General features: G+C 45.2%; 1 protein-coding gene across 1 annotated transcript; it reads left to right on the plus strand.

The window, feature by feature from the left end:
- The first annotated feature begins 2,259 nt into the window (after window positions 1-2,259).
- Window positions 2,260-5,992, plus strand: MAFB (MAF bZIP transcription factor B). The gene has a single exon (XM_037916056.2). The coding sequence runs from the start codon at window positions 3,056-3,058 to the stop codon at window positions 3,998-4,000; it is 945 nt and encodes a 314-aa protein (XP_037771984.1). The 5' UTR covers window positions 2,260-3,055; the 3' UTR covers window positions 4,001-5,992.
- Window positions 5,993-14,474: the final 8,482 nt, after the last annotated feature.

The raw sequence follows: 14,474 nt of genomic DNA on the forward strand, positions 1-14,474 counted from the left end.
TGTCCAGCCTGCTCCGGGAGAGCCCACCGGCCTTCCGAACCTTTACCCCTTTGAAAGAGAGCCCTCCCCACCGCCTTTGTATCCCCGAGCATCTCCGTCAAACAACAAAGCAACGCGCCGCGGTTTCAGGATGTCCACGGCGCAAGCATTCCGCCTGAAGGCCAGCCGGCTGAATTCGAACCCAGGATCTCCCCGCGTTCGCGGAGGAGGAGGAGCAGGGCTAGTTTGCCGAGTAGAATCAGCCCCAGTTAGAAAGGAACAAGCGTCAACTCCCTGCCCACTGTGCCTGCCTGCAGGAGTTTAGAGCAGAGGAGAAGCTGCGGGGGCTGGGGGGGGGGGGGATATTATATTTGCTCATATGTGATTAAGATGAAACGCGGGTTGGGATTTGGAACGGGACCAGCCGAGGTACACTTTGGCCCCCTGGTGAGGGCAAAGCTTCTGGATCGTGTACGTGGGAAGAGAGGGGGTTAAAGACTGAACCGCGGATCCACACCAGGGATCTAAAGCGTTATTGATGGATGGGGTGTTATCTATACTGCAATTGTAACTGGAGAAATTCAGACGAAGCGAGCGGACATTTCATTGCCACACAAAATACCCCCCCCCCCCCACACACACGTGCCTAATACTAAGGTGGTATTTCATTGCATTATCCTCTCCCAACTTTCTCCCCCACGCCCCCCCCCCCCCCACAGAATTTTTGGGTTGTCCCCGAAGTTTTGATTGTTCTAACTGGGATATTTATAACTTTCTTTCGGGTTGAGAGCCGGTGCTCTGCATTTCTGTCTGCGACCCAGTGTATGGTTCATTTTAAACGGACCACAAATAAAGCAAGTCGTCGCATCTTGTCTAATGCCCGGGCTGGAAAAGTAGAAATAACCACTGGGATTCGAGCTGAAAAAAAACACCCAGTGTATATTACATTTAACTCTTTCCGTGCTGCAACAGACTTGAGATCGAGCCCTGGGGCTACTTTTAAATACTCTTGCTTTTCCCTGTTTGGGATTTGAATAGAATTTTTTTCACGAGGGGAGGGTAAAAAAAAAAAAAAAAAAAAAAAAGTACCACCACGTTTTTTCCCTGAAAGGTGCCTCTGTCCATCCTGAAAATCAGCCTGGACTTTTGTGTGCGCATCAGAAACTAAGTAATTGAATAATGACACAGGCAGAAAAACGACAGTGGTATTATTACTGTGGATGTCGAAAGAGTCAGGTGGAGGAAGGAAACCCGGCAGACTCAAGTAGAGAATGATCATTTCAACACGTTCTCTATGTTCCAGGTGGGGATTTAAAGGGAGACATTAACACTGTTGGTATAGGGTAAAGCTCATTATCTCAGAAATGTTCCTTGTTTGTTTGTTTCTGTTCCTCTTGCACCGATTTGCTTTTTTCCCCCCTCTACATCTTCAGCTGTAATTCTCTGTGCTCCTCTTTTTGTCTCCTCTAGCTGGTGCTTTTCTCAAAACGGCCACGTGGGGTCGTCCTTTATGTCTGTTTGAGCGTAAAAACAGTTAAAAAAAAAAGCCTTAATCTCCTTTAATCGTTACAAAATGTTCAAACAAAAACACAGTCCTGTTACTGGACCCCCCCCCAAAAAAATCTTACAACCCGATTCTTCTTTGCATGCAGTCACTCGAGGAGCAGAAGAGGAAATCAAAGATCTTCCTTAGAACTGAAATGTAATTACCGTCCATTTTCCCCTTCGCCCCGATATTTGCAATAGTCTGGGCCAGCGCTAACTGCTTTCCTGGGGGGAGGTATTTTTAACTTGAGGTTTTCTTCGATTATATAACGACAGCTGGCACACACCGACTGTGGGCAACTATTCTTTATTTTCGTCTTTTTCCCAACCCTCTCTCTCTTTTTCTCTCTCACACACACACCCCCACACCCAGCGATCATGGCTGAATCCTCCAACAAATTAAGTGTTTTGACTGTGCCCCTGGAAAGCGGACAATTAAAAGTTGCCCTCAAACCATTCCCTCCTCCCACTCCCACAAAACAGAGTGGGCAGAGGGACTTCGTTATATTTAGAACAAAGGGATGGCCAGCAAGTGAAACATGCGCTGGATCTGCCCCCCCCCCCTTTCTTCTTTGTGAATTACACAGGCTAAGAGAGAAAGGGAGGGGAAGGAGACAGAAGGGGGGGGGGGAGCAGATCGGGGAGAGAAAGTGGGAAGATTAAAACATGAAAGAAAGAAGAAGAAGAAAAAAAGAAAGGTTTGGAGTTGCTGCCTGGTCTTGTTCTCCAGCTGCTAGTCAGCTGACTCGTCGGGAGCTGTCACATTGTGGGAGCCCGGCCCCTCCTCCGGCAGCCCCAGGATCTCCGCGGCCGAGCTCCCATTGGAGAAGCTGCCTGGCGGTCCCAGCCCCCTCTCCCTGAGTGTCATCGGGAAAGGAATATAAGCAGCCAGGGGGGCTGCCTCGCAAATCACAGCTGCACAACAGGAGCTGGAGGCGGCAGCTAAAGCCGAGACAAGATTTCCCCACCTCCCCCACCCCTTCCCTTCATCGCGAGCGAACAAAAAAAAAAAAAAAAAAAACTCCAGCCACCAAAATCACCCACCCAGCAGCAACCCTCCAGCACACGCCGCCCGCTGCTCTGCCTGGAAAGTTGCAGCGGGCTCCGGCTCCGCGCCTGCAGTGGAGCGCGGGGCGGGGGGGGACGGGGACGACGAGGCTCAGGACTTACAAACCGACCCCCGCCGGGGCACAGAATCTCTCCTGCTTTTTCCTTTGCAAGAGAGGCCAGGCTGCACCGCCAGCATTGCGGAGGGGAGGCTCCTGCCGCTTCCTGCCTCCCACCTCGCCCGTGGGCTTTTCTTAGCCGTGGGAGCCGCTGCAGCCTGCATTGCATTGCAGACGCCGCTACCCCACGCCTCGCGGCCCGGGTGCCTCCGCCTCCTCCGCCCGCTTGGCTCGGCTGCCCTCCGCCAGCCCGCAGCAGCCGCCGCCGCGAAGTTGACCTGGAGTCCGAGGGAGCGCGGCCAGCTCTCCCCCCAGACGGTGCCCTGGAGTGAGCGCTCCAGCCCAGAGGTGCCTGCGAGACAGCCATGGCCGGCGAGCTGAGCATCGGACCCGAGCTGCCCACCAGCCCCCTGGCCATGGAGTACGTCAACGACTTCGACCTGATGAAATTCGACGTGAAGAAGGAGCCCCTGGGCAGAGCCGAGCGGCCCGGCCGCCACTGCACCCGCCTGCAGCCGGCCGGCTCCGTCTCCTCCACCCCCATCAGCACGCCCTGTAGCTCGGTGCCCTCCTCGCCCAGCTTCAGCCCCACGGAGCAGAAGACCCACCTGGAGGATCTGTACTGGATGGCCAACAGCTACCAGCAGATGAACCCCGAGACGCTCAGCCTCACCCCGGAGGACGCGGTGGAAGCCCTCATCGGGTCCCACCAGATGCCCCAGCAGCTCCAAAGCTTTGAGAGCTTCCGGGCCCACCACCACCACCACCATCACCAGCAGCAGCATCACCACCAGTACCCGGGGGTCACCCACGAGGACCTGGTCAACAGCGGGCACCCGCACCACCATCACCACCATCACCACCACCACCACCAGGCGTCTCCCACCCCTTCCACCTCCTCCACCTCCTCCCAGCAGCTGCAGAACGCCCACCAGCAGCCCCCTTCCTCCAACAGCGTGGAAGACAGGTTCTCGGACGAACAGCTGGTCTCCATGTCGGTGAGGGAGCTCAACAGGCACCTGAGGGGCTTCACCAAGGACGAGGTGATCCGCCTCAAGCAGAAGAGGAGGACGTTGAAGAACAGGGGCTATGCCCAGTCCTGCAGGTATAAGCGAGTCCAGCAGAAGCACCACCTGGAGAACGAGAAGACCCAGCTGATCCAGCAGGTGGAACAGCTCAAGCAAGAGGTGACCCGGCTGGCCAGAGAAAGAGATGCCTACAAGCTCAAGTGTGAGAAACTTGCCAGCAATGGCTTCAGGGAGGCCGGATCCACCAGTGACAACCCATCTTCTCCCGAGTTCTTCATGTGAGTCCTTTAAACACAGAACCCCCCCGATCTCCTCCCCCCGCCCCTCCGCCTCCCCGCTTCTCCCATCCTCCTCTGACATCTCCATCCATCTGCTTGCTTGAGTAGAGAGAAAGAAGGGAGAGGAAGAAGAGAGACTTAATACTTGCAGCATCCTGTCTCCTAGATTAGCTGTGAAAAGTAGGCTAGGGGGGAGGTGGGAGAGAAAGATGTGCAACTTTTTATCTTTAGTTCGCCAGCTAAAGAAAACAGAAGAAAGGAAGGACACGTCAAGCGTTTTTATAGATCGCTTGCTTTCAGAACTGTGTGGGGCTCGTTGTGGTTTGTTTGTTTTTTTTAAAAAGGGACAATGAACAAGCGATCGATCACATATTACCTGTTTGGGAGTAAAGGAAAGAAGACTCACGCAGCAGCATCTCCTGCACATGCTACCTGCTTGGGAAGGAGAATAAGGGAAGGACAATATATGCAAACCCTTCATACATTGCCTGCTTTGAGAAGTAGTTACGGGACTCAGATGGGACATTCAGTACGAGACAAGAAAAAACATCAGTTTTATTGCCTGCTTGATTATATAGAAAAAAAATACGAAAATCTGCATTAAAAATATTAATCCTGCATGCTGGACATGTATGGTAATAATTTCTATTTTGTACCATTTTCTTGTTTAACTTTAGCATGTTGATCATCGTTCATAGCTTTGTTTCATTGATAAGAAAAGCATCACAAGTTATCAACTTTTTACTGCTTGTGCAGTTTTTGTTGGGGTTTTTTGTTTGTTTGGGGTTTTTTGTTTTGTGTTTTGTTATAGTTGTTAGCTTGTAAATATCTGCCACATCACACGGCACAGGAAGACAAAATAACATTTCATCAGGCTGGTTATATGGTTTGTTATTAAAGTAAAGAGATAATAAACGTTATGGGCATTTTGCATTTGCATTCAGAAAACAACTTTGTATATTTGGTGCACTTTTAAGTTGTAATTTTTTCTTTAGTTTTCATTTTGGTTTTTGTTGGGGCAGAATAAAAGCAACTCGATTGCACTGACACACCTGGCCGTCATAATAGTGAAAAGGGCCAGCAGACAAGCAGCTACATCCTACTCCACAATTTAAGTGGCAGTGACCCTATTATTTTGACGTCAGGACAGTTCTCAGACAGCAGTGCTCATAGCTTTGGCTATATTTTTCTCTGATTTATTATACACTCAGGAAACAAAGAATTTACAATGTGTTTTATTTTAAGAAACAATTGATGCTTGATTTCCAAAACACAGGATGACATGAGTCAGTTGCAATCGCTGTAGGCAGAACAGTATACAACGACATGTTCCAGTTCTGATTTCAGTTAGGTTTATCAATGGCAACAGAAGATGAAAGGGCTTGGAATGTATAGAAAACTGAAACGTTTTTTAAAGAGACATACTGCAACTTAAGTGTATTATTTTGCAATGATTTTTAATCTGCTTCTCTGTTTCCCCATGCAGCAAAAGTTTTAGCCAAATTTCTTTGCAGTTGTGTAGTAGTAGTTTGGAGTGTTATGGGTGTTACTTTTTTTCCTCCTGCAGGTCAGAAAAAGGATTTTACGTTGCACTGACAAAAATACCAAAATGAAAACTTATTTTAGTTTCCTTTTAGGATTGCTGGCACTGCTGGCCAGATGCATTTTAAGTTTGTATTAGTTTATAAATTAACAGTAATAACAAGATTGTAATGAACAGCATGGTGCTTGCAGTTTTAAATATTGTGGATATTAGTCATGCATCAGAAAACGATCTTTGGTTTTTACTGATTCAACTGTGTTGAAATCAAAACATTGCAGCAGCGAAAAAAATTGTTTTTATTTCATGTAAAGTTCTGAAGGGATCAATTTCAAATCCTGCTTATGATATGAAAAATATTAAAAAACCTGGTCTATTGTAGTTTTATTCAGACTGGTTTCTGTTTTTGGTTATTAAAATTGTTTCCTATTTTGCTTATTAAAATAATTGAAATGGCATTTCTTTGAAGGGTTTACTTCTCCAATGTCTTGTGTTTAAACTTTCTTGGACCTTAAATATATATCAAAAGGGCACGATCCAGCTAAGCTGATCTTTGACATGCATCATTTGGTTTTAAGTGATTTTTGGAAGTTGTTTTAATTCTACAACGAGGGTCATCATTCCACACACATCTGTGCAGAGTTGCAAAATCCATCTCTAACCCTTAACATGGTTTATGCTACACTGTAGTTTTGGCTTCAAACTCTGCTCTAACACAATGCCATGGGATTTACTGTGCAGGGATAGACGCTAAAGCAGCTAAACGTGCTACTTTCAAATCCAGCATCCAACAGCAGGATGGTTCTTACTGAGGACACTTGCACGGACTCACTGTAGCAAACCTTAGAACGGTGGCAGCTTGCTTGTTACATTCAAGAGCTGAAGGTCTCACTGGCAGTGGAGGCGTTGTGCAGAGTTTCCCTTTCAAACACTTCCCAGGCTCCCTCTGTGAAGCTTGGTTTCAAAGGGTCTGTACTTTCCCTGCGAAACAGTCTCCCCCACTCCTCCGAAGCAACTCCCTTGCTCGCACTGTGGATGTGTAGATAATTTAAAGTTATTGATGCAGCAGCCCATGGGCCCATTAAGTTTAACATGTCTCCCTCTGAGAACTATAGTGGGGGCTGGGGAAGAAATCAGTCATTATTAAAATGCTCTAACGAAACATTTTTAAAAGGTTTAGAACCTTAAAAGCGTGATCAATAGGGTCCCTCTAGGATCCGGGCAGCACACTCCACCTCCCATTGTCTTCCTCGCCTCTCAATCTGCCCAGTTTGTTTATTCCTGCATTTTGAAACATGACAATGATATTAACTCCTTGTGTTCAGTAACAGCAGGTGCTCACAGAGCGAGAATACAACACTGCCGCTCTACTCCTTCCCCAGAGCCCCTACATCGCCACTATCCCAACAGCTAAGCAATTAGTTGCTTTAAAGTCCAAAGTGGATGATGACCATTTATCTAAGTCAATTGCAGCCAGCCTATGTTCTGCCCAGCGCCTTGGTGTGGGAATTAGAAAGTTGCAAGGAAAGCTGCAGCAGCAGCCTGGAAGGTTGAGGAGTGGTACTTTCAAACTGTGAACAGGGGATTTAACTTTAAATCCATCTTTAAAAAAACTCCCAAACTATCCTCCCTTCCCAAGGAGAGCAAGCTGCCCTTGCAGGAATGACACACGGCATGTTTGGAAAACAAATCAGTTAAGAACAGAGTGTGGGAAAAATGAAAAGCAAATACAGTAACTCCACAACAAAATCCTCCCTTAAGCCCCATACACATCATTGCCTTGTCAGACGCAGGAAGCCCAGCTAAATGATAGCGAAGCATTTTAGCTTTTGAAAAGGGGCAGCAGTCTGATCCCAAACACCTCAGTGCACAGACCGCTGCAGGAATATAATGTCATCCTTCCTTTTAACGTTGGGAAGGGAGACAGTGGGTTATACAGAAAAGATGTCAGAACCTTATTTTCCATGTATTGCCTTTTTCTTTGCCAATCTATGGCTGCAGAAAGCCTGAGAGGAATATTGTTTGTGGGAACTGCCACCGCATATTAATGTCCTCTCATGCATGCATTGAATAAATCACCAGGGCTAATTGAACAACAAAAAATAGGAAAACAGGCCTGAGAGGAGCACTGTAGTGGCTTTAGCGGGCTGGATTCCCACAGAATAACTGTGTCAGTGGAAAGGTTCAAGGGGCAGAGGTCCATTTATGTAGGAAGTGGCTATGCAGTGTTCAGTGCTCTGAATGAATTTTAATTTATCTGATTAAAAAAAAAAAAACTGCTCGGACTTGTGGAAATACCAAAGTGACCAAAGAGCTACCAATTTAAAATTAAAACAGCACCACAGAGGACTAAGAAGGGATCTCCAGCGCGATCGCTTGGGTGTGCGCGGGTGTACAGTTAGTGCAAAGCACTTTTGCACACACAACTGGAGGGATGCGACGTTCTGGTTAGAACTGAAGCCAGCTGCGCTTGGAGACGCGGGGTGTCCCCTGAAATAATCAGATAGCAGCATATTTGCTTCCCGTGCCATGAGAAACACGCTGCACCCGATTAAAGCCGTGTGAGCTTTGGCACTTCTCATGCTCTGCGGGCATCTTCTGAGGCTCCGAAAAGCTCACAGCTAGCGCTCCCTTCCTCCTTATTTCACCAGGAGGAACGAGCCACGTTAGGAGCCCATTGCTTTGAGACGTGTGACCAGTAAAACCACCACCACGCCACCCCGCTCTTTGGAGATGCTAATGATACGGATTTGGGGGGGCGGGGGAGGGGGGTTAAACATGAAACTTTCTGTAACATTGTTGGAAGAATTAAAGAAGAATTACGAGAGAAATGATGTTCAGCTGGGCGTATATATTTCTGTAAAGCTAACAAGGAAAATAGCCCACCGATCAGTCACCAAGCACAGATGGGAGAAGTCCCTTCAATACACACGTGGCGAGGTGTGGTTAGAAGAGGAGCAGGCAGACTGCCGAACAGTGCAGAAGGGGGAATTGTGTGAGGACAGTAAGAGGCGGTCACCCTTAAAAACAATGTATGCGAATCGCCAGTGTGGCTCTATACAGATGGCCTCTCCGTGGTCTGTGCTGAGGCGGATACAAATTAATTCCACGCATGCAACACCTTGGTGCAGACAAACACTGACCCCGCTTATTTCAGAACCAGCAAGGGTTCCAGTGAAGTTGTACCGGCGCTCTCCCAAGATTGCTGCTGGTTATCATGCTTCGCTTTCCTCTTGGGCTTCCCTCATCCTGCACATCTGTTTGCTTTCCCCTGGCGCTTATGAAACCTGGACTCGAGACACTTTTTCGTCCCCCTGCCGCGAAAGGGTTAAATATTACCCCTGCTTTTGCTCAGCGGGCACTAATGACATCCCGGCATATTTACTTTTCTATCTCCCGACTCATTATTGATTCATAAAGGGCTGTAGACACAGGAGTCAGTGGGGATGATGGATGGCCCGATTCGGAAACAAGTTTCTTTAACCGTTGTGTACAGACGGCCCCTCTGAACGCAGTCCACACGTCCTGTCCGCACGATGCTCCTAGAATCCTGGAGACAGCTGCAGTCAGCGTGCCAGAGCCAGCCAGACACACAGAGAGCTCAGTGGTTTTATACAGAGACTACTGTACAGCCAATGCTTTGGCTAACTGGTTTCAATTAGGACTAAAAGAGACACTGCATTTCCAGCATGGGCGAATAAACCAACTACCCTCTTTAACCCCAACTCCCCCCAACCCCCCCCCCCCCCGGCCCCCAGACGTGCTGGTTTGCAGGCATGTTCTCTGTCTCTCTTGAGTCACGCAGCTAATGACACGAAGGGAGAAAGACCCACACAGATAGCACAGCGCTTCAGAAAAACCAAGAAATATGTAAGTCACTAGGAGAGGGAGTGACAGGAAAGAAACGGAGACATGGGGAGATCGGATGAAGCTAGACGCCACAACAACTTGCATTCTCTTTACTCCCAACAGCACAGTGAGTTAAATCTACAGATTCGTATTCAAGCGCTCTGAAGCGAAGAGCTGCAAGCAGTGATCTCTGAATCCAAGTCCACCCCACACCCACTTTTGCTACCAAGGAAAAGATAAGCGTCAATAAAAGCGAGAGTGCTGCAAATGTGCACGGTGCTCCTCGAATTTTTCCCCTAATTTGCTGAGGAAAGGATCTGATGCTGGTCGCTTTTCTGTCGATTTTGGAATGGACTTCAAAAGAAACAGGATCGGGCCCTAACTGTCCTCAACTGTTAAGGGCTTAAAGATATTTCACTAGATTCCCTGAATTTCACTAAGCCAATGTGTCTGACTTCATTACTGTCCTATCCAAGGGCTTGTGTGTATGCACATACTATATGAAAAGCCACAGTTTGGCCGCAGGACGGCAGTTACATTGTGATCTCATGTAGTGCAGCAGAAAGATTCCCTTCAGTGAAAAAAAAAAAAAATAAATAAAAAAAAAAATCACATCGTCTTGTTTGATCTTGCAAGACCTATTGCTCACAGCTGTAGAGAGATTTGCATTGCTCTCTTCCTTCAGGACAGAGGTGACTACTTGCTAGGGCTGCTCCCAAGATAAAGAGAGAGGAAATAATTGGCAATTCAAAAAAATAAATAAATAAAAAATGAAAAGCGTTAAGTGCCAAGCAATTTATATACCATTTTAAATAAAAAAAGATAGCATGTAAAACGATTTTCTTAGATTTAATAAATAAAAAAAAATCCAGAGGAATGAGGCGAAGATTTTTGGACTAAAGATAGAAACACCAGGCTAAGACTTTCCAGAGATGCTGGCTGCTCTTACAATACAGTAGATGAGAGCTCAGCATTAGGTTGGGTAGTCTAGATGTGTTATTAGGATGAGCCAGGGCTTGCGAGATAACTGTTCCCAGCTGTTTTAGGTTTTAATTTTTTAAGTTGGCTAAACGCCTGTCTTGCTCTAGCAGGCTGGTTGGTTTTGGTGATTGACAGAGCAAGGTCACTGAAGCTCTTCAGGGGTATTGGTGTCAGGTTTCAGAGGAGAAAGATAAAACATCTTACAACTAGGGAGATTTTTTTCCCCCATGGTGGAGCCCCATAAGCAAAGAAACCAAGGGCAGGCATTTTCACGTGTCTGTGCCGTTTAAGACAGGACTGTTTTGCTCAGCCATGTTACTGGAAATGGGACTGACAAGTGAGTTTGCAAATCACTGGCATGACAGATCACCAGGAGTTTATCTTTAAGAGACATATATGTGCATGCCTTCCAATAAGCCCATGCTTGAGCTGTTTCCAAGTCACAATGCTTTGCAAACTGTCAACATTTGTGCAGCTGCTATCTTCTCAAATATAAGTTCCTTTTTTTTTTTTTGGTAGTTCTGATCTACTTCTTCTATGAACATATAAGATGTTTAAGAGAACTTTCCTCAGTTTTAAAAATGAGAATTTCTCTTTTCCTCTTTATTTGGACCACAGTCTTTTTGAAAATTGTTATTTTTCACTCCATTAGAGTTACAGTAAATCTGATTTTTTTAAAACACAAGCACATCCCCTTCACCCCCCAAGAGCTTATTGCATAACCCTTTCTACTGTTTTGTGGAACGTAGCATTCAGTGCTCTCTTAAAATCCTACACTGGACTTGTTCTCTCCTTTTTAAAAAAAAAAAAAATGTGTGTGTTCACTTTTCTTTAACAGGTAGCTTAAATAAATGGCACATTTTTGAACACGGCCTGAAGAAGTGTGACAAACCTCTCCTGCAACTGCATTCATGGAATGGAAGGAACTATTTATATTTGTGTGCTATGCCCTGTCCATCCTGTTGTATGGAAGTGTTAGAAAATGGATTGCAGTGGGTTAGAGAGCTAAGATACTGCAGATCCCTTGCCTTATATACACCAAGCGTTCCACTCAGGGTTTTACTGTATTTACAGTCTTAGGAGTGATAAGGTTGGAACAAACATTGCAAAGGAAAAACCATATATCAAACTGTAAAGAAACCCAACATGTCCTTTTGTCACACAGTATTTTAGGCCCAAGTTTTAGAGATAGAGTTGTCCTTCAACATTTTATTTCCTCTTTTAAAGTTTCACTATTTGTCTTAAGGCACAGATGCAAAACATTACATTTCCACTTTAGACATGTGTTCTCCTAAAATATTTGTTTAGATAAGGAAACCAATGCTAAGTGTTCTCACTTGAAAGAAATTAAATATATAGAATGATAAGCTGCTGCTAAAATATATACAAAACATTTAAATTAATAATAAGAACTTGTTCTGAGGCGAAATTCAATTTTACTTCCTATTATGCAATCTTTGCATGTAAAGTTGCTTTAATGCAAAATAGCAGCTCATCAAAAATTCTGTTTTACTGGTATCAAAAATTTATGATATCCTGAGGCATGAGGGGCAGGGAGCAAGGTAGAAAAGCTATGTCCTTTTACCAAGTTTAGTTCTTTCTTAAAAGAAACATGTTTCAAACTTTTTTTTTGTGGGGGCTGGGGAAGAGAACTTAGCCCAAGCTAAGTTCCTTAAAAGACCAGGTCACTGAGCAGCTCTGACATAAAATCATTTAACTGACTGCACATTCTTTGCAGACTCTTGCTTTCGCTGTGATACTGGGAGATGTCCACACAAAAAGGCCTTATTCATAAGGTTGAAAGAGGATGCTTTCCTACAATATTCCTGTTGGAAAGTCCCCTCATTGTGATTTATATAGGACAATGATATACATTATGTACATAGACATGTAGGCCTGGTCTACGCTACAGAGTAACTCTGTAAGCATCTACACTAAAATGTAGGTCCCACCAATGTACCTTGCCCACTACACTGATTTAATAACTCCACCTCTGTGAGAGGTGTAGCACGTAAATCAATATAGTTAGGTTGACACCATGTCAGTGTAGACACTGCGTTGCTTACATCAACTGCTGCTGCCTTTCAGAAACCATCTCACAATACCCTGCACTGACAGCTAAATCGGAGCAAGTGCTCCCGCTGACACAAGGAGCATAGTGTGGACACGTAAAACTGATTCAATTTCCGTGGTGGCTGTATGTCAACATAACTCAGGTTGACTTAATTTTGTAGTGTAGACTTGCCCATATATACATAAATTCTCAGGTAGCATATATATACACACACAAAATGTAAACACACAGGGTTTGTTCCTGAAAACTGAATATCCAACCTGGCAGCCTCTCTGAAGCAAAACTCCTAGTGGGCCTGATTCTGATGTCACACTGGTTTTACATTACTGTAACTTCATTGATTTCAGTGTGGTTCCTCCTGATTTACACAGGTGTAACAGAGCAGCACCAGGCCCATTGACTTTAGTGGGAATTTTGCCTGAGCACCACAAGAAATAGGCCTCAAGTATCTGGAATCTGTATCCACTATCGCCCAGTACTGTCCTGATTTGTGCAATCCCATTGATTCCACTCAGGCATCAGGGGAGCAATTCAGCACAAAATTTAGCCCTACGTCTTAGGGCCCAATCCTGTTCCTAGTGAAATTAATAGAAGCTTTGCCATCGATTTCAAAGGAAATGGACCAGGCCCTTTGGCAGTAAGGAAGAAGTTACTGATAGCAACAAAACAGTACCCTGTGCTTTTGTTACATGCTTCTCTGCTGCTCCTGCGCTGTGGCGCAGATAATACTTAAAGCCTTAAGAGAGCTAGGAGAGGCAATTCAATTATAAACAAACAGGCCTTTGAGCCAGCACTCAATCTCCCCTCCCCTCCCCTCATTATAAGTTTACTCTCCCCCACTTTAAGGTGATCAGCAGCCACAGGCAAAAGACTCTGAACTTGTGACATTGCCAGTATGAATCTATACCACTAAGGCAAACAATCCCTTCATGGTAAGAGAAAGCTTTATCCAACCCCTTGATGCTCCTCAAAGAAACTTTACACTACCATTCAATTCAGAATCTGTCATGCTTGCCATCAGATCATGTCTGCACATCAGGTTAGCACTACTGCAATCGTACAGTGGGGGAGCGAGCTACAGCAACTACCCGTCACTTCAATTTTGAAGTCAATGGGAATGGAGGGTGTTCAGGACCTCAACAGGAGAAGCCCATTTTGACATGGCCGGTCATTCTTGCTATGCAAGCCCCTTGCAGTATTGATGTTTCTTTTGCATTTTCAAAAGGTAATTTATATGTTGCACTTATACAGTATGTCTTAACCCCGAAGTGGTAATGAATTCAAACTAGCAACATCTCTAGGAAGCTGACAACTAAACCCATTTTGTAGCCGAGTAAGTTGAACAGCAGTGAGATCAAGACGAAAGTCTTCAGATTGTCCTTTAATTTTTTGGTTCCTAATTGTCCTCTTTAGCTGGACACCCAAAAACGGAGGCCACCAGAATGAGTGGTCACATGAGAACTTGGGCCTACTTAGCCCAAAGTGTCACTGTGAGCCACCATGGAATGCTGGGAATAAGTCCCAGAAGTCCTGATTCCCAATCCTTTGTACTAGCTGCTACAGATTTCTCTTAGAATGATTCTGTGTTACTGCCGGTATGCTTAAAGCAACAGGGGAAACAAAATAAAAAAGGTGCCTTATTGAAAGCAAAGTAAGGCAAGACAAACAATGAAATCGTAGGTAAGAGTTAAATTTGAAATAAGCAGATGGTATGGTCATGTCACTCCATTCAATAATTAATGAAGTAATCTGGATCAAACTTAAACATAGTGGAGTTATCATCTTGTCTCTGGCAGGGAATCTAACAATGCTGTTTCTAATAAATCAATGGAATCTTGTATTTTTAAAGAAGTCTCTTCCCTAATCTGTTTTCAATTGAACTTTACAGTAAATATATCATAATTACCAGAGCAAGGTGTTTACAGATGAAGCCATTTATAGGTGAAGCTATTTTGGTTTAATCATCTGCAGTTTACAAATCAAGCAAGTTTCTGGGGTAGGCCATTGAAAATAAAAATACAAAGATAAATGTGG

Source organism: Chelonia mydas, chromosome 13, assembly GCF_015237465.2.
Source record: "Chelonia mydas isolate rCheMyd1 chromosome 13, rCheMyd1.pri.v2, whole genome shotgun sequence".
Classification (NCBI taxonomy): Eukaryota; Metazoa; Chordata; order Testudines; family Cheloniidae; genus Chelonia; species Chelonia mydas.